Here is a 26,570-nt window from a genome sequence, read left to right as displayed (position 1 = left end):
CCCCTTAACTGAAGTGCCTGAAACAGTTAATAAATTTATCACAAAAAAAAAAATAAAAATAAAAAATTAGGAATTAAAGAAAGGAAAAAAAGACGGGATTCATACTCGCATATAATGCTCGCGTATATCGCTGTGTTAAACAGTTTATAATGCACGTAAAACGTGTACCTGGGTATCCGACGGACGGGTGCAGCAGGTCCATGGCTGCGCCGCTCAGCCCCAGGCCGTTCATGGCGTAGGGGGGCTGTTTGAGGTATGACATCATGCTAGAGGCAGTCACGGGTCCCCCCAGATCTTGCCAATAGTTCGATTTCCCCCGATGTTGCAGTTTGACGAAGGACGGACCCAATTTATGTTACTGAAATGCGATTGCAATAACACAAATAATATTAACAGTTGATATGCTTAACTAGGAAAAGAAAGTACGAAAAATGCTAAGTAAATTAAACATGTGTCGACACGAGAAAGTATTAATAAGCGATAGACAACCTAATTGATTGGTTTAAAATAACTAAGAATTTCTCTATAACCTTTTTCGAAAATAGCCTAATAATAGCCTAATGTAGCCTAATAATAATAATAATAATAATAATAAGACAACGAATCTTATTTCTCTTTTCTAAAAAAACAACAACGGCATAATGGTGAAAACGGCATACCAGCACGCAAATTATAATTGCATTCCTAAATATTTCTATAATTGTACGTGTAGCCTATATAACTGTGTGTGTGTGTGTGTGTGTGTGTATGTATGCATGTATGTATATGTATATAAAAAAAAACACATGCATATAAAATATTTAGCAAATGTTGACTATTTATTTTACATTATTTTTAAAGCACTGATTAAAAAATTTAAATACGGCTCTGCGGAGCTTGTCTATCTTAACGGGGCATTTAAGACCAAATCTGTGCGGTTTCAAAGTAGGCCTACTTATTAAAAAAATTACAAAACTCGCAGGCCTAGTAAACATGGTCTCCAGGGTCACACTGAATTTAGCTTTGTGTAAAAATGTAACTGAAATAATCTAATTTATTATTTACAACAAAACTATTTTAAATAAATAACATCTCCCAAAACAGACAGTACAGGGTAAAATTGAGAGTTAGGTTACTTCTAGAAAATTGTTAAACTAGCCTATATATCATCACACAAATAAAATAAAAAAAGGGGGGGCATTAATCTTTATTAACGCGTTGTACTAGTTTGTTGGTCATTCAATGTTTAACTAAATTTAGGAGACGACTGGTTACCTATAGGGGAAATTAATGTGGATGGGCCCCGTGCTCAGAGAACCGAACCGCTTATAGAGTTCTGTGTATTCCAATCTATTCCTTGCTTATTCTTTACTCTGTAAAGACTAGTTAGAAAGAACACATACGTGCAAATTAACTCAATTACAATGCAGATTAGACCTCTGGGGAAACACCTTCATTTCTTGGCCTTATCACCAAAATAAATTAACAAAAACCAAAACACGCCTCTCCAATTGAGCTGGTTTACACTGCGGTGATGAGTTGATCTTTGCAAAACTACTCGCGTTCGTTTCAAACAGACGGGTCGCTATTTTTTTTTAGATTTAATTTACTTCTAAGCGATTATGACAATTACCAGACTGTTTACAGCGTAACTTAAAAACAATACTGACGTCGGTACACAGAATAGGAGGAAACAAAAAATAAAATTAATAACAATAATAATAATAATAATAGGCTAATAAAAACTTGTGCACACTCCTTTCAAGAGGACCACATTTATCTACATAGAAAACAAATGTTTTGCCAATATTAACACAAACTTTAACACTGAAACTTGTGTTAGTTCCGTTTTGTGAAAGTGTTAAACGTTAACAAAAAAAAAAGAGAAAATAATCTAAATTAAAAGACACAATTGTTTTTACCTTTTCCAGAACTCTCCGTCCTTCTCCTCTCCTGAATTTTTGCAGTCTGACCAGAAGATAAAAAAAAATATCCACCAATGCAAGAGTTCAGAAAGGCAAACCGACCGAGGAACCTCACCAAATAAATGTCGTCTAAAACTCTCCTCAAAGCTGCAGATACGCAGCAATGTTGATATGACGCACGTGTCTGGCCTTTAGCTGGACTTGTTGTAGGCTAGTCTATTCAGAGTGTGTTCCCGGGGTTTAAAACCAAATACATTAAACTCGTTTGCTTTGGCTTTCTCATTCGTGTCTGTCACTAGTTTAAGGTGATTGCTAATGTAGACGGATGGAGATTGATCACCTTCTCCTAACCCTGCCTCTCTAAGAGCGTAGGACACCTGCAGATCCGCCCACTCCAGCCAATCGCCGCGCAGTCTCTGCTTGATTGACAACTGTATCAGCCAGTCCATGGGTTGAACATCCTTAAAGCCCCACCCAGCGCTGACTAAAGACATCAAGAACAAGCACCGTATAAGTAAATCTTTAGAATTTCGAGAAGACCTAAAATATAGAGAAAATTGTAGACAATACAGTTAAACATTTCCTAAAATTGAAGACAGGTGGAAAATAGGCTATATTATAATCTGGGCTTCACATACAAAAGTCGTTTTAAAATTAAGGTAGGCTATAGAGTGAGCTTTAAACATATTATGCCTAAACCATTTAAATTATACTATTTTACCGAAAGACTTAACGATTGCGATATAGACAGACACAGGAAGTCGTGTAAAATCTAAACAATATATTTGTCTAAAAGCTTAATTACAATTATAACTGTTTTGCGTCTTGAAATGTATTTTATTTAAGCGTTTTCCAAAAATAAATAAATAAATAAATAAACATTTTTACATTAAAATGACAAATATGACATTATCGCACATTTAAATAGGCTAGTATTAATTTATGAATTCATCTAAAACTCATCTTAATTCATGCAAAATTGATCAACGTGAATTAAACAGTGTAATATAATTAAAGCTATGCCTATCCAAAATCCAAGCAGTAAAGGACATCAAGGCCTTTACTGAAATGTCTGACATCACGCAAAAAATTCCACCGCAAATTCACAAAGTATCGTTTGATACAGAATTTAAGACTCCCTTTAGCGATCGATTCGTGTTGTCCATCGATTTGAAGCGGTGTAAAATGCAGCAAAAAAGTTTAATTTATACACTTTATCTATTTTCATTTTTATTGTTACCCCGCCTCATGAATATTAATGAGTGGCTAATCCCCACTTAGAATTACATTTCAGAATAGTGTGCGTAAAGTTTAATAGGCAGACGGAGAGGAAACGTGAAAGGGAGTGAAGAAAAACTCGGCCCTTCCAGAAAAAAAAACCGAAATCAGCACATAGAGAGAGTCTGAGCCTCAGAGAATCAAAGAAAGCACCTTTCAAGCCTCACTTTCCCAAAGAAATGCCAATAAAATACGGTAACAGAATATCACGGAGGGCGCGGTGTTTCCTTAACTGTTTCTGAAAGGCTCAGAAGATCTTAATAAGGCTTCGCTCGGTCCTTTTGTTGATCTCACAAAATCAACTCATTCTAATTGAGGCCTGAGCTGAAAGCGACCTAATGTTCAAAGCAAGTGACCGCCGGAGGAACGTAATTACATTTTTACTATATGGGGCATCCAATCAAAGGCCGGGCGGCTTTACACGTTCTTCTATAGATCAACAAATTCATCGACAAAAGTAGCCTACTCTTGGGAGTAACAGAGATGCCGCTGTTAGCCGTCAATAGACGCGAAAAAACTAAAGGGAAAGTTATTGGATACTGCATAGAAGTATGGAATGCGTATATTAAATGTTTATACTGCCTGTTTAAAGCACAAGTGTTGGCACCAGGCCCCCAAAAAGGCCGATTCCACCTGTTCTTAAACTATTTACACGGATAATAATAACAAAATGTGATCCCAAATGCACACAATATAAATATATACAATTCCTGCATTTTGTCCGTTTGCTATTTAATCTCTCGGCCCTGATGTTGCTAAGACCCGTGATAAAGCCAGAACAAGTATCAAGTTATCAGGTTGCAAGAAGCTTTTGTAATAAGAGTATTTTGTCTAATCCCAAATTGCAGCCGAATTTTCTAAATGCTGAGCTCGTAAATCTCGGGATTAGAGGAGGCGAGAAGAGGAGGGGGAAAAGTTTGGTTTCTTTAGCCGGCAGGATGGGAGCGGGTCGGCGATGTTGTCGGTCCTTATTAAAACGACGATGCATAAAATACGATATTGAAGCTCGTACAGAAGGCTCGGTACCGATTCCCCCGGTGTATTTTAGGACGAGGGAAGTATTTTCGGCGGTCGAGGGGCTTCGTGAAGTCCAACAGCACAACACCTGAAGTCAGGCCGTGGACTCCAAGCAGCTGGATCCACAGAACGCGCTCTGGGACTCGCGCATCTCTGCTCGCGCTGAGATGCTCTACTTTTAGCACCGTTTTGGAGAGCTCCTTTTTTTTATAAGAATATCTATTTTAAAAGGCTTTTTTTCCCCCACTAAACATACTGTTGGTTTGAGCCTGAAAACAAATATCAACGATCAGGTAAGGGAATTAATTGTGCATTTTGACAATGCTACTGCATGTGAATGTGAACTAGAACGACCCAGATCACGTGTTTATTATTATTATTTTTAATCTTTATATTTGTTTGTATTAGTGAAATGCACAGAAAATGCCAGAGGTATCTAAACTTTCTTATAGTTGCGTATCTGAAACAGAACATTAAATGAGTTCTAATATAATGTAAGAAAGCCCAAATGCATGAAATATTTTCATCATGAAATTGAATTTATATATTTAATTTATTTTTACAAAAAAAAAGCGCTTTGAACAGATAGGCTACTCATAAAAAGTGCAATAAAAAGACAGTTACTTTAAGCGTTTTCCAAAAGTAAAATATTAATACTCCATCTCACGTTTTACTGGGACAAATCAGATGTATAGAAACACATCTTGGATTAAATTAGGCATCTGAATGGACAGCAAAACAGTTCAAAGCGGTCATTTTTTAGATATGAACACCACGCTACCGTCTCATCGGGATTACACGGAGCCCACCACAGGTCTAATGCATAAAATTATGACATGCGTTTCAAGCGACTCACAGGCTCAAACTCTCCGATTAGTAAAGGCAACAAACAAACGTCCTTTCTGTCGCCATGTAATGGTTTGTGAGCGCCAATAAGTGTCTACTATTCAGAAGATTACAGTCATCTGTGATAACTGCAAAATAATAAAAACAAAAACAAAACGCCCGGGGGTGGGGGAACGGAGGACTACAGTTGGACCCAACCATCAGCAAATGAATGTAAAAGTATTAGAAAGAAAGAAGAACTAAGGGAGGACGTCAGCTGTCAAAACTTATTTTGCTCGTTAAATGGAGGATGCGAGGCTGCGGTGATGGATGTTTGGCTGAGAATGAAGTGTCTGAGGGAAAACAGATGCTCTGGACAGAGTGATTCTGCCTTAATCTCCCTCTAAGGAACGACCTCAAACAAAACAAAACGCAAACATTCATTTAGAAATAACCGTAAAACGCAGGGGAATTTTCGCAGTCCCTCGATTGCCTGTAAATGGTTTTAATTGAAAAAAAATAACGTCCGTAGTGTTTCGTCAAAGTGCGGCTTCATAAAGTTTTATTAAAAGAAACGATTGTCTGAAACGTCAGTACAGTCAGAACCTGATGAAAAACATATATTCAAGTGATTATTAAACCAGTAGGCCAAACATAATAGGGTATATCTATGTAATAATGACAGAAAAAATATGCAATTATTCGGACAATTTAAATAAAATCGAACAGAATTGCATAAACGACAGAATGAAATAAATGTGTTTTAAAAAATTATATCATACATTTATTCACTATCAGCTGAATAAAGATGACACAAAATTTGCTGTAGAAACACAAGGCCAAATCCTTCAGCAACACCCAAAACCACACGAGCTGCTGTTTGATTCGAGTATGAAATAATTTGGATTTTATTTAACAGTGATATTTATAGTACAGTGGAATAAATAAACCGCTGATGCTAATACAATAAAGACGTGAACGTAAATATGCGGACAAGAAAATCCTCCCTTCTAACTATACAATAAATATTAAAGTCCTTAAGCAAATGTACAGGATTGTGAAGATGGTTACGTTAAAAACGTCTTAAACAGTAATAAAAGCAAACAGTAATAAATTACACTGATCGTGACTGCTTCTGAAAAGAAAGTTTTTTTCCAAGCCTCCAACGGTGAAATGAAATGTACAACATGACCGTTTATTTTTCTATATGCACTTGCAGTATTTCATTCTTCTCACTAAAGCAAGCTCAATGTTTGGTAAACATATTCAACAAAAAACACAAAATATATTTTTGAAAACAAAACAATATTTGAGTCCCCCTTCTCAAATATTCTATACGTATAAAGTTGAGTAATTAAAACATTTCAGTTCTTGTTAGAGGAGAATGTTGACAGATTTTCTTAAAACTGAAATGTGATATGATTTTGAAACGAAATCCTATTCACAAACAGGAAATGTCCCCAGTTTAAATGCTGTACCGAAACTTTGAGTTATAATTTCCTGTAAGAAATTGAAACGCATTCGGAAGGCTTTGAATGCCTTAGTGTTCAGATTAATCAAGAATTAGAATGGATTTAACCATTTAGTCAGAAAGTTTTCAAAATTGTACAGCTTTGCATCTCCTCAAATATTAGTTCCTTAAGTACCTTGTTTGTGAAATCCAACAGAGCAAACCTAATAATAATAATAAAGTTTTTGTATTTGTTTATGTGAAATAATAAATCTCTCAGGCATTAATAAAACAGGATGCATCCCAGGGCATTCAGCAGTTCTTAAGCCCTTAATGATAACAAACAGATCTACATATGAAGATTTAAAACAACAATAATAAAGTGTATGCTGTGGTCTCTATGACAAAAATACATTTCAAGACTCTGTAATGTACATGTCATCTTGCTCCTTTTTTGCTTGGGAAATGACCATCACTGAAGAACACACTTCTCCTCTTTCTTTGCCATCTTGCCTTTGTTCTGTTCCAGGGTTCTCTCCAGGTGTTCGTCTTCCTCCTCAGCCCTGCCGACACACACACACACACACACACACACACACACACACACACACACACACACACAGGACCAAAGGTCATGGACAAGGACACAGGAGAATGCCACCTGCACCTCCGCCACCAATGACCTGTACTGTGTCTGAACAGCTTCAGAGTCATTTTGGCTCTTGAAATATTCACAAGGCCTCTCTGCCTGACTCCATCCCCCCCACAAACCACCTAAACATGCTTGGTGGCAAAGAGAATGTGGGTGACTGCAAACTTTGGCCTTTAAAACCCTCTCTGAACCACGCTATAGGGCCTGGAGGACTAATCCTGGCTCTGACAATCCCACAATGCCTTGCAACAGGAAGACTTACTCTTTCTCCTGGGCATCTAGGTCTCGAACCAGTGCGTCACGTTTGTTGACCAGTATGACTAGCTCATCCAGCAGCAGCTGCTCTCTGCGTTTTTGCGCCTCCGTCTTCTGCCAGTCTGGAAGATGGAAAGGAAACATGGAATCCTGGAAACAAGACTTAAGGGGATAGTTCATCCGAAAAATTACAGTTCTTTCATCATTTACTCACCCTCATGTCATTCCTAATTTGAAAAATAGCTGTTTTTTGTGTCCATACAATGAAACCCATTGGGCTCCATTGACTTTCAAAATATCATATTTTGTGTTCCACAAAAAAAAAAGTCATACAGGTTTGGAATGACATGAGGGCGAGGGAATGATGCCAGAATTGTCATTGTTGGTTGAACTATCCCTTTAAAGACAGACATCATATACTGGCTCTTAGTGACAAAGACATCACAGTCCCGTGATCAAATATTCAGAAAAAGAAAATGTAGACCGTAATGTTGTTGAGTTATTGTGAAGTTGTACCAGGGCACCCACAGGTGGGTATGTATGGAGAGCAGCCACATGGTGGAATTCAGACAGAAAGGATCTGATAACATGAGTGAATGCGAGGACAGTACATTGAGTACACTAACTGCTTTCAGACGCCTCAAAACGGCTCCCGAAGAGACACACTGATGCCATTTCTAAGATTGAATCACATATAAATACATTAGAATTCAGATTTTTTTCACTTAATTACAGTTCCATAATCTGGAAAAAAAGGACTTAAATGTTTAAGTCCATATGTGGTTTCTGAAAACAAATGACATAAATCCAAAGTTTAAAAGGTGTTTGACTATAGCGAAGGTCTCTGTGAGGTGACCTGCTCCTGTCTCCCTGCCAACAACGGGTCTGAAATATCAGCCAGGCAGACGAGATCAGGCCTTACTGATACCAGTGCAGATTAGGGCCCTGCTCACAGCCAAGGGGAAGTTATCTTGCCGGGCCTATTCTTCAGCCTGCTGTAAGAACAGACTGTACTAGTGTCTTTACACTGCTTTATTAGTGCTCCCTCATGCACACAGACTCACAAAAACACACACACAAAATCAACTTCTCTTGTTATAGGGAGACTAATTTTGACACATTCGACATTCTGAAAAGTCTACCCTTAAAAGAAGTGTATTTCATTAGAATTAAATATTTCTGTTGCAGTTGTGAGAAATTGCAGTGTGGTGCTGAGAGCGCCGTTGGTCCTAAAAGCCCTGCTCCTTGCTCTCGTTTAACCTCTTTGGCTTTGAAGTGAAGCACAGTGGCAAAATGAACACAGTTCCAATATTTGAAAGTTATTTGGCCCCCAGCAGCTAAATGAAAGTCTTTGGTGTTCAGAGAGGCTAATGCTAAATATTTGAGAGGATTTGTCTCAGCTTTAACAAATTTGCAGAATTTTAAAAGCTGCAGGAAGGAAAATGAAAAAGGGGGATTTTGTACTTTAAAAAGCAATTTAGTGAAAAACAAACAAATATGAATTTGAATTTTCTGTTATACTAGCAACGCAACACAGGCCGGTCGTTTCCTGTGTGCCCACAGTGCTGACCGCATTTAACATCCTACAGGCCAGACTGTTTATCCTGCATCGCTCTCCATACGTTCTGTCTTTCACGACTCTCCTTTTAATTCGCTCTGTCGTTTCTGCTACCCCTCTGTCAAAAACGACAATGCCTACTTCACAAAGACCTGCCTGGAGGGTAGGCTACGACCAACAAAAACTTCTCCTGCATGTCCCAAAGAGGTAGAGAGAGAGAAAAAGCCCCTCAACTCTTTACCTCCTCCTCCTGTTCCCCTTCAGCATTCTCAGCCAAAAAGCCACAGATCCTCCCCTGCACCTCCGGCAGAGGCCGCATGCAGCTGTCAATCAAGCGGGAGTGGCACCGCCTCCCTCATTAAGAAGGTAAACAATGAATATGGACGCAGAGGGACACGGCAGAGTAAACGAGCGATTGCGGCGTGCCAAAAAACACTAACGGAAGCTGCTGCCTCCTTCTTCTCGCTGTTCCTCAAAGAAGTGATGGATGAAGGCTATTTGGAGATGGAGATGGTGGTGTTGGTGGGGGGGTCAATCCTTTTTGGATTACTCCCCTCTTTCTCTCTCTCTCTCTCTCTCTCTCATTGCCCTGGGCAATCACATTAAAACTCACATGGTTGGTGCTTATTCAGATAACCCTAACAATGCACACCAATGGTAACCATGTGAGCACTCACAACCCACAGAAGAATGCGCTGGTTCAAATCCCCATGACCCTCCTCCACAGCAAAATTTATTCAAGAGCGCAACCTGCTCGGCAGCTTCAGGAGGCACAGAGCTTCTTCTGAGAGTTCTGCTGAAATATCACTAAACACAAACTTCACACACATGCTCTGCTCGCTTTAGTGTATGGACACACGAAGCAAACTTTTGGACAGAATGGAGAGTTTTTTTGGTTACAACTTTTTTCGGAGGAAATAAGAGGAAATATGTAGTGTTGGAGGAATCCAGGGAAAAATGCATGATCTTATTACAGCAGATTTGGGCGAGTCCTGGGCAGGCTGGGAGCTCCGGCGTAAGATGGAGCTGGAGAGAAGCCAGCTGGGAATGAGACAAAGACCAACATGGAAAACCATGACAAGGAGGATGACGGGACAACAGTTCCTGGATTCTTACCACGCTATCCCCAAACTACATCTCCCATCTGCTATATCAGATACAAATAAAGTGACTATCAAAAACAAACCAAATACACAATGTCTTTGTCTAAATGTTTGAATCACTAATCTGCATCTTGTGTTTTTGTGCATGCATATGAGTGATGCAACTAATTTGGTTTTTGAGAAATGGGAAAAAAATTCAACTACGCAAGGTTAAAATGCTGAGGAAAAACAACCTGTAAAGCATTTAAGTAAAATTATACAGGATATCATTTATGATATCAACTACTGCCAAATACAGATAATTATCACTTAAATCCAAATGGTTTTAAGAAATTCTAAATGCAGGAAACAGCCGACTACACAAATACAATCATCTATTAGGTGCAGTAATATAAAAGTGGACATTGAGAGTCAAATGCAGAAAGCGACAGCTAAATGGAAATGAATACAGATTTCAGTGAATAGTGTAGAATGAGAAAGTGTCGTCTCGCCTTATCTCCAGTTCCAGTCAACTAGCAATCTTGAAAGAGTTTGCAACATCATCAAAGCCGGCCATTTGATAGGATTCTCACACTGCACCCAATCAATCTGAGGAATACGGCAGCCCAGACATGTAACAAAGCTCAAATAGATTTACAAATGGGGTTGTAGGGGGATAAGCCCTTGCACAGGATTACATATTGATTTTAAACATATAAAAAAGCTTATCATATAAAACCGTAACAACAAAACTGGGGGACCTATGCAGAAATCCCTCGGCAAAAAGGAGCGTCCACTTTCAAATATAACGCCCCGGAGTGCACCGCATTTGAGGAAAGAAAGAAATAGGGAGAGGGGAGGGGGAAAAAAGACGAATTTGAGAGAAAGCGTGTGTGCATGGCAGGCAGATAAAAAGGGCAAAAAGGATCAATTTAGAAGCAGAGAAATAGGAGTCATGGCATATTGTGGAAGGCCTCGCCACTTTTCTTTGCCTCCCCACAGCGGAGCACAGACTGAAGGGGTTATCGTTTAGCTGACATTAACACTCACCCTGTTTGCTCTACACCTATAACCGAATCCTTCCCGTCTTTTCAACCTGCCTTTATAATTTCTAAAATATTTTATTTTCCTTTCTGGTGTCCACAGGCTTCAGATCTAATAGTGTGTAATGCAACAGGCAACAAGTGTACCTGAATTTAAATCAGTGAGTAATGATATCTACAGTATTAATATTTATTTAAAACAGAGCAAACTGATCCAACTGACAAAGGTTGTTCCATATGTCATGCTAGTCAGGGATGGGATAATCTATCTATCTATAAAACCTTCAAATGCTTTAAAAAAATTTAAATAAGGCTTCGCTGAACTAAAATTTAAAGTTTGTCTTGCTAAACTATGGCTTTTCTAGTTAAAAATTAGTTATATGTACTCCTTTTAATTGTACTTTATACTCAAATGTAAATTCAAAACTCAATTCTGCATCCTGTTTGCCACCTCAGTTGCTGTGCACTTATTTTAGCAGTCAGCATGAAAACATTTAGGACACTTAGAATGGAGAAATCAAATAGTTGTTGACATTTTGTGAAAAAAAAGACATGTAAAATGCTCTAAATGTTACTCAAACCTCTCCATGACATCTATATGAGGCTTCGATATTACTCATCTCCAGGCCACAGTGACTGTAGATTCTCCTCTGCACAGTCGTGGGGTCAAGGAGGGTGAGTATTTTTCTCTATCAGCAAGAGAGTGTGCACTGATATATGAGAAAGAGTGTGTGTGTGTGTGTGTGTGTGCCTGTCTGAACGCCTCAGCCGCTACACTTCCAATGTCATCAGCTGACCAAGCAAATCAGCAATTACCTGTCTGCATTGGCTGGGCGTGAGAGCCCGTTGGGGCTCCAAATAAGACACGGACCTCCTCACCAGCAGCTCAGAACTATCTCTGACTTGCTTCAGAAACACCCTGACTCTGAATGCCAAGTGCTGAGCCTCATGGGAGAAAGAGAGAGAGAGAGGGAGCAAGGGAGATAAAGTGAGAGAGAGAGAAAATAACTGCGAGTGATAATTCAACAGGTAGCAGTGTGTGGACTGATAGGGTTGTTACAAGCAGCAGGGACTGAATTACCACTGCCGTGGACGGACCCCGTCACCCTTGCACATCCAGACCAATATTTGGAACTCACTCCATGTTCACTGATAAGTGGACACAAGGCTGAGGCACTTCAACATCTGAACGTTATTAGCTTAAATTCTTGTTATCGGGCTTAGCATTTAGCGTTCAGTATCATGGCGTCTCTCAGCGTGGAGGAATCTTTCAGAAACAAGACAGAAGCATGTCAAAATATTGAGATGAACCATGTTGATCTGCCACGGTGAAGCCCTGGAGGTGAGAAAGCATGTGGCGAATACGGGGAGCATCACAATATGGGGAGCTATGCTCTCTGCTTGGCTATTCATGTCCACTGTCAACCTCTCCGAACTAATTAGAATTGATTTATGATGGATCAGCTAGCTTATCAGGTGCAGAAAGAAATTACCATGGCTAGCCAAGGGGTGAGAGGGTCACCATCGAATTGTAAAATCAATTTGCATTGATTGTAAAAGGTTCATTTTGCGAAAGAGGACACAGTTAAAGGGATTAAACTTAACCAGACAACTTTGATACCGCACAATAGGCTTTATTTTTTACTTTCCTTACCTGTCTGTATAACACACACTCAAAAAGCTTATAAACGCGAGTGCGTTCTTTGACACACCGAGGCACATCACAGAGATTTAATATTGACGGGGAAGTGACATCTGCACTTTTGGCTGTAATACTTGCGGTTCAGAGAGTAAATCATATATATTGTGTCCAATCCAAGGGTGAATTTGTAAGATCTACATTAATAAAGGGAGCTAAAACAATTGGCAGCGCTATCAAATCAGGGCTGGGTGGGCGGAGCCACATCTGAGGTGTCAAAGAGCAGGTTTAATTAAGCAGGAGAGGATCTTTGCCTTTCACAGAGCGCCTCACAAATTCACCCCCAAATCCCTCTTTCACTCCATCTTACCTTCAATCGCCAGCACTGCCCTTAATTCTCGGTTCAGCAGCTCAAAGCGTCTCTCCAGATCGTGTTCCTTCTCCCTGGGCAAGTTGTACTAGTTCATCAATATGTTATTAGATGAATGAAGTCATTTTTTCAATTCTTCTTTTTTTTTGGTTGATCCAATTCTCATAATGGGTGGAATAATACAGTCTTTGAAATCACATTATTGCAGACGCGTCCGTACTGATTTGCCGTTTTGTCTGCTTTACGGTGGAGGGCCGCTGTGGGAGGGGTGGAAGTGAATGAGGGGCCCGACCTTCTGACTGGGCTCAGGTCTCCTGGGAAAATCATTTCAAGTATGGGTCTCAACATATTATAGGTGTGTGTGCTCAGAGACTACCGCTTCCATTGGTAAGGGTTGGAGAAAGAGAGAAAGGGTAAACATGAACTCACAGCAGAGAGAGCTGGTTCTGTCGGCGGATCAGAGCGTTTTTCTTGTTGACAAGCGTAAACCATTCCTGCATCATGGATTCTTCCTCTTCCTTATTATTCCCTGAAGACACACATACACAGAAAACCTTAGCATGTAAAACTTTATTATAACATTCTTATCATATTAAAAAAACATTGATGTGATGCAGGGTTTTTTAAATGAGGTCTGGGGACCCCCAGTGGGCCATAAATCGGTGCTAGGCCTGCATAAAAAAAAACAAAAAAACAACAACAACCTTAAAATAAAATAAAATACCTTAAAATATCTGGAAATATCTTAAATTATCTTGAAATAAAATAAATAACATTAAATAAAATAAAAGTACAGAATTGAACATTTTTACCATTCCATCATGAGATTAATCATGAGATTAAATAACAGATTATTTTTGTATATAGTCAAAAATTCTCACTAATTACCCAGGCATGCTATATGTCTGCAGATAATAATTAGCCAACCATTCAAGTTCCTGCCAGTTAAACCTCCATAAAACAATTTAATTTCCAAAGTCTCACCCAGTTCTTTAAACAGACACCTCAACAGATAGAAACACTCACACACACAGACTTTTGACCGACTTTCTCTGGCATGAATAAGTTAAGCACTTTTCTCACTCCTCTAACCAGTATAAAGTGCATCAAACGAGATTATCTGACAGGCTTTTCTCAACATCGCAGACTGACACGCATGTTAGGAAGCCATCCAGATGTGTGTTCACTACCTACTGTACATATTAGACACTTCACAAGGTACTGCCATTGTCAGTAAAACAGAGATGCTTCTGGATTAGAGCAGGATTAATGCAGGCTGGTCTTTGTGAAGCCTCAGAGCTTCAGATCTGATGTACATCCAAAAGAACATGTCCTGTGCCCGAGGCCTACATGTGCGGATGCAGAACTTACATAGTCGGAAACTACAGGTAGGGGCCCTCCCATTGCTCAAGTGACAGCTAATAAACTCAATTAATCCGTTTAATTTTCCTGGTAAAAATCAGCTGTTCAAATTCACTGACTCATGAGTGAGTGTATATGTATCTGCATATCTGGAGTGCAATGTACAGTAATGTTTGAAAGTTTGGGATCAGTAAGATTTTTTTTTTTATTCAACAAGAATGCAATAAATCGATCAAAAAAAGACAGCAAAGACTTTTATGTTACAAAAAATCTATTTCAAACGAATGCTGCTCTTTTGAACTATCTATTCCAAGTATGCATCACGGTTTCCACAAAAATATTAAGCAGCACAACTGTTTTTAAAGGGGTCATATGAAAGAGAAAGGAAAAAATGAAATCGCATCATATGACCCCTTTAACAATGATCATACAAATGCTTCTTGAGCACCAAACCAGACTATTAGTATGATTTCTGAAGGATCATGTGACACTGAGGACAGAAGAAGTAATGACTGCTAAAAATTCAGCTTTACCATTACAGGAAATAATGAATACATTTTATTTTTCATTTCATTTTTCAGTTATTTTTAAATTGTAATATTATTTTACAATATTAGTGTTTGTACTGTATTTTGGATCAAATAAATGCAGCTATTAAATACATTTAAAAAATCGTACCGACCCAAAACATTTGAAAAGTAGAGTAGTTTCATGGCAGAAAGTTAATAATGCCATGAGAGATAAAGATTTCACGTTTTGTTGTTTTTGTCTGACTAAGCGATGCCATCTCAATTCAAAACTTTATTTGACCTCAGCAGGTATCAAAGGAAAGCAGACACTATAGGGTTTGGTAGTTTGGGCTGTGGGGTAAACCGGTTAAGTGGGTTCAGGAAGAATGACTCCGATGTCAGTATTCTGAGCATTTTTGTGACACTAATTATGTCTTTGAAGAGGGATGAAAGAGGAGAAAAGATGAAAGAGCCTTTAAGCTTATGTAATCACATCACCTACTCTGTGCATCTGTGATACCTGTCTGTTCCTGACAGCATCAACAACAGAATTAGCATCAGTACACAAACACGCTCGCTCTTTTTACAAATGTGAGGACTTTAAGATCAACTTCTGTAGATCTTAAGATGAGAATTACAGTGCCACACCATTAAATAAAAATGTGCATTTGAGTGATCTTGGATACCCTTGATGTGCATTTAATTGTCTGTCTTACACTAAGACAATTATACTTAATATTTACAGTCATATTATACTGTCAAATGAGGTTATTAAACCAAAAAGGTATGAGAAGCCTTGTGAATATAGAGCAGTGAAGTATTTGCAACTTCTTCAGTCATGATTATATTCAATTACTGCATGATCTTAAGTGTTTATATGCTTATTACTATATATTAAAAATAAAAATAAAACCAAATTTTTTGTAAAATCTAAAGACTATATCTTTTTGGCTAGAAGATATAGTCACTATGCAACAAAAATGGGTACAGTGTAATGAAATGGTGAACAGGTGTTTCATGTCATAGATGTTACTATATTGTGAATTTCAGCACAACTAGAATGCCGTACTGACCAATCAGAAGCCAGGACTGGATCAGTTTCAAAAACAAGCAGTATGACAGTGTGTGCATCTGTCTGTGTGCACAGAGCCATTACGAGGACGAGGTGGGGTGACAAAGGGCGGTCCTTCAAAAAGAGTCTGACGTGGGAACTTGCGCCTCGGATCTTTTTTCCATCATGCTGTTGCTTGGCACCATGTGACTGTGACGCTGGTCATGTGAGAGAGACAAACCCGCTAGCCACAACAAAGCCAGCGGCAGCCCCCGGTGGGACGACGGCCCTGTCACTCACCCCCACCAAAACTCCCCGGCCCTCCATCGGGGGAGCCACTCTCATGTCTGCCAGTGCCAGATGTGTGAAATTCTGTATTTGACGACAACGCAGAGTAGAAGGGAGGGATAAAAAGAGGGGGTCCGGGATTTAGGAATCAAGCCTGGATTATTGTAGTCAACTTTTAAATAGTGCAGCTCGGAAGGGATAAAGTATGCAGTGACAGGTCACTGTAGCAACGCACAGTCAAATGAAACAAGCAAATAATAAATGGTAATATTAAGCTTGTGTGACATTGTAAGGGAATGACGGATTAGCAGCCGCATCCCGGAGGCCATTGCCGGAGCTTCAGCACTGACAGAGCCCTGACAGCATGAAAGAAGTCCTCGCTTTACTACTAAAACAAATAACACGCACATAAATACATTCTACAGTGCCAACACTTAAACTATGACATTTGCTGGGGACGACCTAAATAACTGATGTCCTGAAATTGCAAAAAAGAAAAAAAAGTGAAAAACAAACTTGCAGTTTTTTTCTTTTTAATTTAGATTCATCTAACTTAAGGTCATGTGAAATCACCACCGCTATTTTAGCATCATTGAGATACTATTATAGTTTTTATTATTATTTTGAATGAGTTTTAATTTTTATATTATCCATCTTCATTTTAATATATACGTTTTTGTAATTGTCGTTGTTTTTGCCATTTGTAGTAGTATTTTTTTTAAAATGTCTATATAGTTTTTATTCATTTTATTTCAGTTTTAGTTTGTACATCAAGTTAAACTAAATTAAAATGAGAAATGTTGCCTTGAAAACTAGCTGAAATCATTTTTTATATTAAAATTTTTTTTTCAGTTAAAGTTTATTTTATTTCAAGGAACAATTTTGTTTTAATGGTTTTAATTTTAGTTTCAGCTTTAGTTTACTATAACAACCCTGAAGATCACAGTTAAAAATGCCACAATTCATACAGTTTACAGTTTAAAAAAAAATAAAAAATCTCCATAGTACTAAAGTTTCACAGATATATTGAATGTAGTGACTTTTTAACCCCAAAATATGGCATTTTGATGTCTGGCTGCATCCCTTTGTGTGGTTGAATATTTTTTTTTCTGCTAAATAAATGTAATACATTTTAATTTATTAATTATAGAAATATTGTTTTTTGTACAAGTGTATATATCTGCACTAAAACAATATTATTTTAAAGGACTGAATGGTTTTGTGCAATTCTATATAATATACTACATCTAGAAAACATTTATATTACACAGAAATTGGCATTTGTAAAATACAAATAATAAAAAAAGTTAGCAAATAAAAAACAAATTATATAAACAATTCTAATAAATTATCTCAAATATTTCATGAACTTTATGAAAATTATTTTCACATGATTTATTTTCTTCAGAGCACTAAATAAAATCTAATGAAAACTAAACAGAACCTGCTTCTTCTTTAGCCTGGCTGATCATTCCCAATAGCATTCACTTCGGAATGAATAAAGGTAGTACAAAACTCAAGAGAGACTGTCACACACCCTACAGTCCACACAAACACGAGCATGAGGGGCCAGGCTCGTCTGGTAGGCCCGAGGGTCTGTGTCCATGGCAGGGTGATCTGGCCCCAGTAGCCGAATCAGATTAAGATAGTCATCTCAGCCAATGCTGCATTCAAAACAGATAGCATTAATGAAATCCTAACACATTTCACAATCTTCCCCTCTTTCCTGCTAAGCTTTACTGATTATTTACTGCTACAGCACACACACATAGACAAAACAAACCGTAAGTCACCCAAATGTGAAGTTTCATGTGAATATTTTTAGGTTACATCAGCTAGATATATATATATATACACCTGTTAAATTTCAAATACACCTCAAATAGCTCCAGACATGACTGACATGATTCCAAAATATCAATTAATTATCCGAGCTGCTTTAGCAACTGTTCTAAAAACCACAACTTGATGATATTTGGAAAAGATTAGTGTACAAGATCTTCCCAAAAGTTTCCAGAATGCCTAAATAAGATTTTCATTTTCAAGGCATGTAATTAGGCAAACGCTGTGAATAGAAAATTAATTATGTGAATTGAAAGATCTATTTTTATTTATTTTTTAAATTAGAACCTTATTTAGATATTTACAGAATGATAAAAACCAAATAACTCTGAAGTAAACCTCCGCAACAGGGGGATTGTTTTGCTTGGCGTTTTGTTTAATTAGAAAATTCCCCCTCATTTGATTTAGATAAAAATCTTTCTAAAGCATTAAGAAACCAGAACAATTACAAATTAATCCTGAGTCCTGCTAAGAGCTGGGTGTCTTTACTGAAGGAAAAAAAAAACCAGGATGGGGGTGGAGAGAAGAGGCCATAAAGAAAAGAAAAAGAAAAGAAATATATTAAACCCTGTGATCACAGCAAGCTCTTCTCATTTCTTATCCACCCGTTTTCTGTTTAATCCAATACCCAGTAATCCAATTTGTCTATCGGAGTTTGAAGGGGAAGATCTCCACTCCTCTACCACTCAGTCACTTTTTGAACATTTACGATTTATTTTAAGTGGGCTGACTCTCCTCACTCGTTCATTCTGTGCGTCTGACTGCCGTTTCCCTCTTTTTTGTTGTCAGGAGTTAAAATGCATGAAAAAGAGAGGGAGAGACAAATAAAAAAAAAAAAAGGAAAAAGAACAAGAACAAGATGAACAAGGTTTTGTGCGACTGAGAGGAAGCTCATTAAGGCCCAGTCAGGGAGTCTTTTTGAATATGCATGAAGGCAATAATCAGATCTTCACTCGTCACTGAAGGAGAGAGTGGTGAGTACAAAAGGATTGATTTAATTACTTTGAGTGGGTCTGCAATGTGGAGAAGTCTTGTTAGCGTGGGCTGAAAGGGCCGCGCTTGCCTTGCGCTGCTCTGATGGAAGGTAGTTTAGCTTTAACCACAATACCTAATCTCAGGATAAAGCCCCAGCCATTGTGCTTCAAGACGCCTATCGCTAGTTTCAAAATGGACTGAACACATTTTCTCTTGTTTAAGCCAACCTAGTTAACCGCTAACCTTTTCCCCTGTTTGCTATTTATCTGGGGATCGGCCTCTTTAGGTGACCGAGACACTGAAAAAGCAAAAAGAAAATCTTTAAAAGCTTAAATTTACTCTACCGAAGCAAAGGTTAATTAATTTGACATTAAAATAAAGTTAAATTATTATCACAATATCTAAAACAGAATTAAAAAAAACTGTACTAAATCATGGAAACATCATCACTAACCAACATATTTACACTAATGGAACATGAGCAGCCAAAGCGCATTACAATTTAATTCCTTGTGTCCCGTCACTAGGTTTTCAATTGCCACCGGTATTATTGACTTTCAGCTGCTTGCTTTGCAGCTTATGAGGAGGGATTCATAAGCGGAGCGGCCTTACATCGAGGATAGAAGAACCGCAGGAGGAAAACAGGATCGCTTAAGTCGCCCTTAATGACAGAAAAGTCTTGGCTATACATACACCGTTATCATACATCCCTTCATGTAATTGTTTGAACGTTCAGTGAGGGGCTGACAGAAGATAGGCTGTAGCTTAATACTCGTCTCTCACCCGCCCCTCAGCGCTGTTAACACAAACAACTCCTCTGCAAACACTGCAGTCCCCCAGCTAATAGCAGACACCTCTCACTTTATGTTGAGTTTGGCAGGGGCAAAACAAACAAATGGCAGATAACAGATTTTTTTCTCCTTTTAGTTTTCTCCATTTAAGTAATATTTAACTAATTCTAACACGAATATGGTTCTATTAATTTAAAGCAATCTTTTGACATGGAGAGTAACAGTGGGGACTATATGAATTTTAGCCTGGCTGTCTGAGTTAAGAACCGGAATCACAAATATGTCCATTTCTGTCCGCAGCCACCTACTCTATTAACCTGTGTTTGTATTCCCCCCTTCTTTTTAATCAATAAACATTATCACAGACTGACAGCCTATCAGCTAGTGTTGGCCGTTTCTTGCTCCTTAATCCCTGGGCCGCCTGTCCACTATCGCAGCTTCACGATGAGCATAACAGCCAAGACAGGCAGTTTACATTACAAAACAACAATTACAGTCCTCTTCACAACAGCACTTGCAACAAATAATGATGCAAAATGACAGACGGGTGGAAAACGGATGAAAAGACGCTTGATGGATAAAATGAGAGATTTTTAAAAATTGTTTTACATTTATGACTGAGAATGAAACCCAAGATTTTGCAATTGCTACAGCCATGCTCTACTCTTTGAGCTACAGGAACAATAAAAGATTTGAACAAAAGTATTTTTTAACACTGTATATTCAAATGCAATATAAATATAAATACTAAGCGATAACGACTGAAAGTGCCAGTAATTAAAATGTAATCAACAGTTGTCACCAAGTAAGGGTAACGCTAAAAATAGCAACATTAACTTAAATGTCACTGTCATCCTTTTTTCTTTAAGAATGTGAACAGGAATATGTGTCTGAGAAATACTGGACTTATTAGTTTCTGACATTAATTGTTCAATGCAACTGCTCGTATTGCATTGATGCCTTTTCTTTTTTCAGAATGTGATTAAAAAAAAAAAAAAAAAAAAGGATTTTACAATATGACCTTCAGGGTGAAACACTGAAGCCAGAGGTCCTTTCCTCCTTTCTTTCTTATTTTGACAAATACTATAATTTTACTCTATCATCCACTTTAAGTCTGCTTTTGGGCGCGCTGAACACAGGGGCAGAATCAAGGGCCTTTGGAAAAAGCGGAGTACTTCAGGTAATTAAAGCTGGGTGAGTGGCAGACGAGAGCGGTAAAAAAAAGATCACCTGGTGAAGCCCTCTGAAAAGGTGTTTCATTAAAAGCCTTTTACCATACAAGCACGGCACAATGTGGGGACGCCGCATTTTACCACTTGTGCTCAACAGGCCCTCAGAGCACAGGCTCGGATGAGAGCAGAAACCTATCCCGGTTAATAATCTCATAACAAAAGCTAAAAGACATCATCCTATTAACTAGTGGTCTCCAGCGCTAATGTGAGGTACTGCCCTGTGCCTCTGTATAGAGAACACAGCTATTAAAAAAAAGTGTGTGAACAGCCGGCAGGAGACTCCGTCAGACCCGGGCCCTCTTTCACCCTTTATCTGTCCCCTCTTGCTCGGGAGTCTGTCAGTGATATCATGAAGCTCAAGGCTTGTTGCTGACATTTTTCAAAAAAACGTTTCATTTTGGTTGTCTTGTTTTAACAGAAACATGTGAAACGAGAACACGGAAGTCATGTCATTTCTGTTTTGAGATTTGGATATCGTTCGATTCTTGGTGATAAGTCAGAAGAGAAATGCTAGTGACACCTCCCCCTTTCCCTCCAGAACCTCCAACTCCTTGTTGCACATTTTACCTTTTTTTCTTTTCTTCTTTCCTCTGTCCTTTCTTTCTCAGGGGGAATATTAAATGAGTGAGCCGGCTGAAAGGCGCTGAGTCGCTGACACAAAAAGCGTTAAAAATTCTCATTTGGTTGTCTTTATTTTGCTAGCGCCATGTGGTCCTTGAAGATGTTGAAAACACGGGAAGCAGAGGAAAGATCAGAGCCGGCTCATTAGCATTGGGACAGAACTGGAGAGGCAGCAGTGTATAGTGGGCCCTACTCCAGAGCTCCAGTGAGAGCGGTTGGTGGTAAGCTCCCCGTTTCATTGTGCTTTTGTCTTTCCTCCGGGTCTACCTCACCGCGGGGAGCAACGCTAGCCCCAGGTTACTCAAGGGAATTATGGGAAAAAATTATTTTGACCAAGGTGGAGAGGACTCAGACATTGTCAGACATAGGCTTCATGTGCAAAGATGATGTTCTTGGCGAGATGGCAGAGAAGGTGTAAATGATTCTTCTTCAAAGTCACCATCATATTCTTACTGAATCCACTCTTGGAGGTTCAATCTACTCATACAGTCTGAAAAAAATAAACCCTACAGACCAACAGTGTTCTCTGAAAATCATACATCAATATAAACCTGCAATAGTTATGCAGAAAATGTTAGACTCTAGCTATAATTTATAAGCATGCAATTTAAAAAGACTATTCATTAGTGAATTATCCTACACATTTTAGCCCATGGGTTTGGTCATGATGACAGCATCCACACTGGCTGACTAAATGCCTCATGTTTTGATGGAAAGAGGAAAACATCAGTGCTAACCCGTCTCCATCTCACCCCTGCCTTCCCCAGTCGTAGTGAAATGGATAAAGGTCTAGTTGGATGGGTTTATCGGGTAAATCCTGCTGGTTGGCCTGCTATCTTGGATGATGACCCTGAAGAATGTCAACAGCTCATTTCCCCAAAGCTGGAAAGAGTCACCATGGAAGTCATAATCTGCTCCTCCGCAAAGCCCTTGATTCAAAGGCCGAATCTCTCCATCTTTTCAAATATATATTAACAGGAATCATCCACTCCTGCGCACTCATAACACTTCTTAAGTTATGAAGAGAAAATGTTTTGTACTAAATACCCCAGTTTTCAATTTAATAGAATTGTCTTTTGTTTAATGCCTTTATATTGAGGTTACATTAATTGACTCAAGAAGGCCTGACCGCAAACACTGGCCTTTTTAAAAAATGACTTGAAATACTGTTAATATAAAACACTAATATTGTTAGAGTTCCTGACTGTAGCCTAAAGTAAAGCATGGTGCTAGCAACACCAAGGTTGCAGGTTCAATTTTCAGGGAATGCTGATGAAATGTATAAATTAGAAGTTACTTTGGATAAAATTTGCATAAATGTTAGTTTTCACCTACTATAAATGCTTACTTGTGATTGGTTCATTATTATCATATATATATTCACACACACACCATGCATTTTCTGTTCCTACCAACAGGGCGACAGCAACAAGACACCAGAGTGATTTTTTGGCCATGTTGTCGGGGGTCGTCTGGTTGACACTAGCTGGCCTCCAAAAAGAGCCCAGGACCAGATGTTACCGAAATGATCAACAACCAAAGCAACAATAGCTACAGGGGGAGGGAGAAAGCAGCATAAATTAATGGCTGATTTCTCTCGCTTTGATGGAATTAGCGGCACTTCTTTTCTCAATGTGCCATGTGAATGTCCTTGCGTTAAACGTTTTTTTTCCCTTATTCTCTTTCTCCCTCTCTCTCTCTTTTCCCTTTTTCCCCCTTTTTGACAAGTAAGGCCACCCAGCAGAAAGCAACTGATGCAAAACCCCCAAGTAATCCCTGTGTTTATCTCTCCACTGTGGTAAGTCTGAACACAGACCCCATTATCTCACGGATTTGAGCAAACTTTCATTTATTTGTTGGCCTTGGGTATTCTCTTTCTTCAACTTCGATGCCTGAGTTTAGGATCCCCTGATTCCCCTATTCCAATGTAAATAGATTTGCATAGTGTCACAATGCATCTAGCTGAGGTACTGATTAGCTGACAAAGGGGAGGCCTGTTTGCAAGGGTGGGGGGACCCCAGTAGACATGTACATGTAAAAAGGTGCCTTCCAGGAGGGAGCAGTGAGCACATACATATGTATCTGTGATTGCATGAAGCTTCTCAAAATCTCCACAGAGCCAAATGGAAAAGGGCTGCTTGGATTCCTGCCCCCATCTCTTGCTCTCAAACCAAAACTAACGGCGTTAAGTCGACTGCACCCAATTTAACTACTAAAATTGACACAAATTGACAATTTCTTGTATATTTTCTCACAAAAATTATGATTTCTAGGCATTATATGCTAAGCAAAAAGACATTTAGATGACATGAATTAAAGGGATATTTCACCCAAAAATGAAAATTGTCACCATTCAATCATCTTTATGTTGTCCCAAACGTGTACGACTTTCTTCTGTGGAACACAAAAAGATATTCTGAACAAATGTTGTTGTCCATACAATGAAAGTCAATCCAGTGTTGTTTTGGATATTGACTTTCATTGTGTAGACAAAAATAGTTCTTCTAAAAATATCTTTTTGTATTCCACAGAAGAATTTTCATTATAGGGTGAATTATCCCTTTAAAAATATAGTACTAGCATTAACAAAGGGTGGCAGTCCTGGCTCCACCTATTTGAAACGCAAGAGTTTTGGTAAGACATGAGTGTGCGTTAAAGACAGGTTGTAGCCATTTAAGAGTATCTCTGTTATCTCATCTACTTAGGACCGGCTCTACCTCTCTGTTTACATACTAGAAGTGTGAAAATCTGGGGGGCTATCAGAGCTTGAGCAACACTCCATTTAGATTCACACCAAATCCTGAGAGATGCTGAAATGGCTACCTGTAGAGATGACAAATTAGCACAAGCAGCAAGGTCCCGTCATCACCTGCAGAATGTTTTTCTTACTAATATATAATTTGCTTTTATTTGTTTAATCCGTTTTCTGAGTAAACGTCTGAGCAAACGATTGCGGAGGGTGAAACATCTGCTGGCCCCTGAGATTTTCAGCCTTTCAGATGACTGTCAAAAGCATTTAAAAGTCACTGTAAGCATTATTTAACAGACAAACTGACTTGTGTTACATTACCATAATATTACAGTGTATCATGTAAAAGAAGATAGTTTGAAGAATGTCTCAACCAGTTTTGTGCATACAATGATACTTTCATTGTATGGGAAAAAAACACTGAGACATGTTCCACAGAATAAAGTAAGTCATACAGGTCTGGAACAACATGAATGAATTTTCATTTTTGGGTGAGCAATTCCTTTAAGGCCAAAAGGTACAAGGAGAGAGGAGGAGGAATGTGGCAAGGCTTGGAATGAAGGAAAATGGGCTAGTTGAGTGCGGAGGTGCTACTCCCTCTGCGTTGTAGTCATTTCCCTCCTGCAGTGTGCCTTTGCATAATTTGCCCCTCCTCCCCCATTAGAGCGGTCGGCTTGTCTCCCTGGGCCATGTGTTAGAACAAATTTGAGCAGTGTCATATTGCACGTATTTCAACAAGGCCAATACGGTTCCCTCCCAATTTGCTTAATGAATTAAGCTGAGGAGAGTAATGGATGTGCTAACACCATTAGCCGCCCTCCACACATCTGCATTGTGGATTCTGGCGTTTTCTCTTCTCCCCCATCTAACCCTCCTATTTTTTCCCCACTCTTTCTCTCCTCAGGTTTGCTTAAGGACAAATTGATAATGAGTCTCCTCCCTACAGTAACTGTAAAAGTTTCCATCTCTACTAAGTGGCTAACAGCAGAACAATAGCATTTAAATGGTCATTTCCATTAGCTCAAATGAGCTGTTTTGGGTGTCGTTAGTGTGTTTTAGCATGCTAAAGGTGGGCTGGGGAGAGAGGCAGTGTGCTGATAAGGTTCAGGTAGTACGTTACAGGAATGTGTAGCCTAGAGAGGCCCATGCAAAGGGAAATGAACAACAACTGAGCTAGAATGGCAGGGCTGTTAGCACGTGAATGCCCCTAATTACAGGCCAACCCCGCGTCATTACACTTAATTGTAAAGTGTGTCTTAATCAGTTTCCATATGAAAAGGTCTATTAATTAAGTGCATGACTGAAATTCAATTATGTTGTCAGGAGACAATTTGTAAACCAAATAATGATCAATTATGTAAACAGAGTCCAGTGCACCCAAACTCTTTTGCTAAGCCATTTTCTAGTAGAGAACTTCTATGAAAAATCTAATTGAATTCAATTCAAAACAAATTTAACAACTAAACATATCGAATGACATTCAAAAGTGCAACTTAAAGAAATATTTTAATCATCAAATCTGTCAGTGTGTTCCCAAACCTAAATATGTGTCAAAGGAATTTTCATTTAAAAATAATGCACATGCTTGCGAAAAAAGTGGGGTGTTGCACTGTTGGGATGCAAGTTCAAATCCAGCATGGTTCAAACAAATCCAGTCCCGTCTCCTCTCTACTGTCCTCTACATTAAAGACAAAAATCCCATCAAAATATGAAAAGACAGTCACGCACACTAGTGCCACAAAAACACACCAAAAAACTAAATTAAAAAAAAAAGCCCAGCAGATCATTGAGGTCTTGGCTGGCGGAGAGCGACTCTGTTTTTCTGCGCGTATGGAGCCGCAGCGGCACAGCACTAGCTGCTTTTGGCTGGGTCTTACTGGAATGGCAGTCAAACGGGGGGAAAGATGAAAAGGCCTCAAGATGCTTCAATAAAGGAGAGATTATAATAAGCGCCATCATTGTGCCCCTTTTGAAAATGTTAATCAGGCATATCACTGCCTGCCTGCAATGCCACATGTAGCAGCGTTTAACTTAACTTCACACCAACAATTTAGAGGACAGCAAGGCCACTGCAAAG

The 26,570-nt window shown here is 38.8% G+C and overlaps 1 protein-coding gene across 5 annotated transcripts in view; it reads right to left on the bottom strand.

Moving 5' to 3' along the window:
* Positions 1-5,670: 5,670 nt before the first annotated feature.
* The window catches only part of LOC107715969 (EH domain-binding protein 1-like), a 149,902-nt gene continuing 129,002 nt past the window's right edge, over positions 5,671-26,570 (bottom strand). For 3 of the 5 annotated variants that reach the window (XM_016522247.1, XM_016522251.1, XM_016522250.1), the window contains 4 exons: positions 13,503-13,602; positions 13,074-13,147; positions 7,389-7,503; positions 5,672-7,037 (listed from right to left, as the gene is read on the bottom strand). In XM_016522247.1, the coding sequence (XP_016377733.1) occupies positions 6,947-7,037; positions 7,389-7,503; positions 13,074-13,147; positions 13,503-13,602 (380 nt within the window). In that variant the 3' untranslated portion in view covers positions 5,672-6,946. Of the gene's footprint in view, positions 7,038-7,388; positions 7,504-13,073; positions 13,148-13,502; positions 13,603-26,570 lie in introns of all 5 variants that reach the window. The other 2 variants (XM_016522246.1, XM_016522249.1) reach the window with 1 other exon arrangement.

Source organism: Sinocyclocheilus rhinocerous, unplaced genomic scaffold, assembly GCF_001515625.1.
Source record: "Sinocyclocheilus rhinocerous isolate Xijiao unplaced genomic scaffold, SAMN03320098_v1.1 scaffold749, whole genome shotgun sequence".
Classification (NCBI taxonomy): Eukaryota; Metazoa; Chordata; class Actinopteri; order Cypriniformes; family Cyprinidae; genus Sinocyclocheilus; species Sinocyclocheilus rhinocerous.
This window is presented reverse-complemented; position numbering and strand designations above follow the sequence as displayed.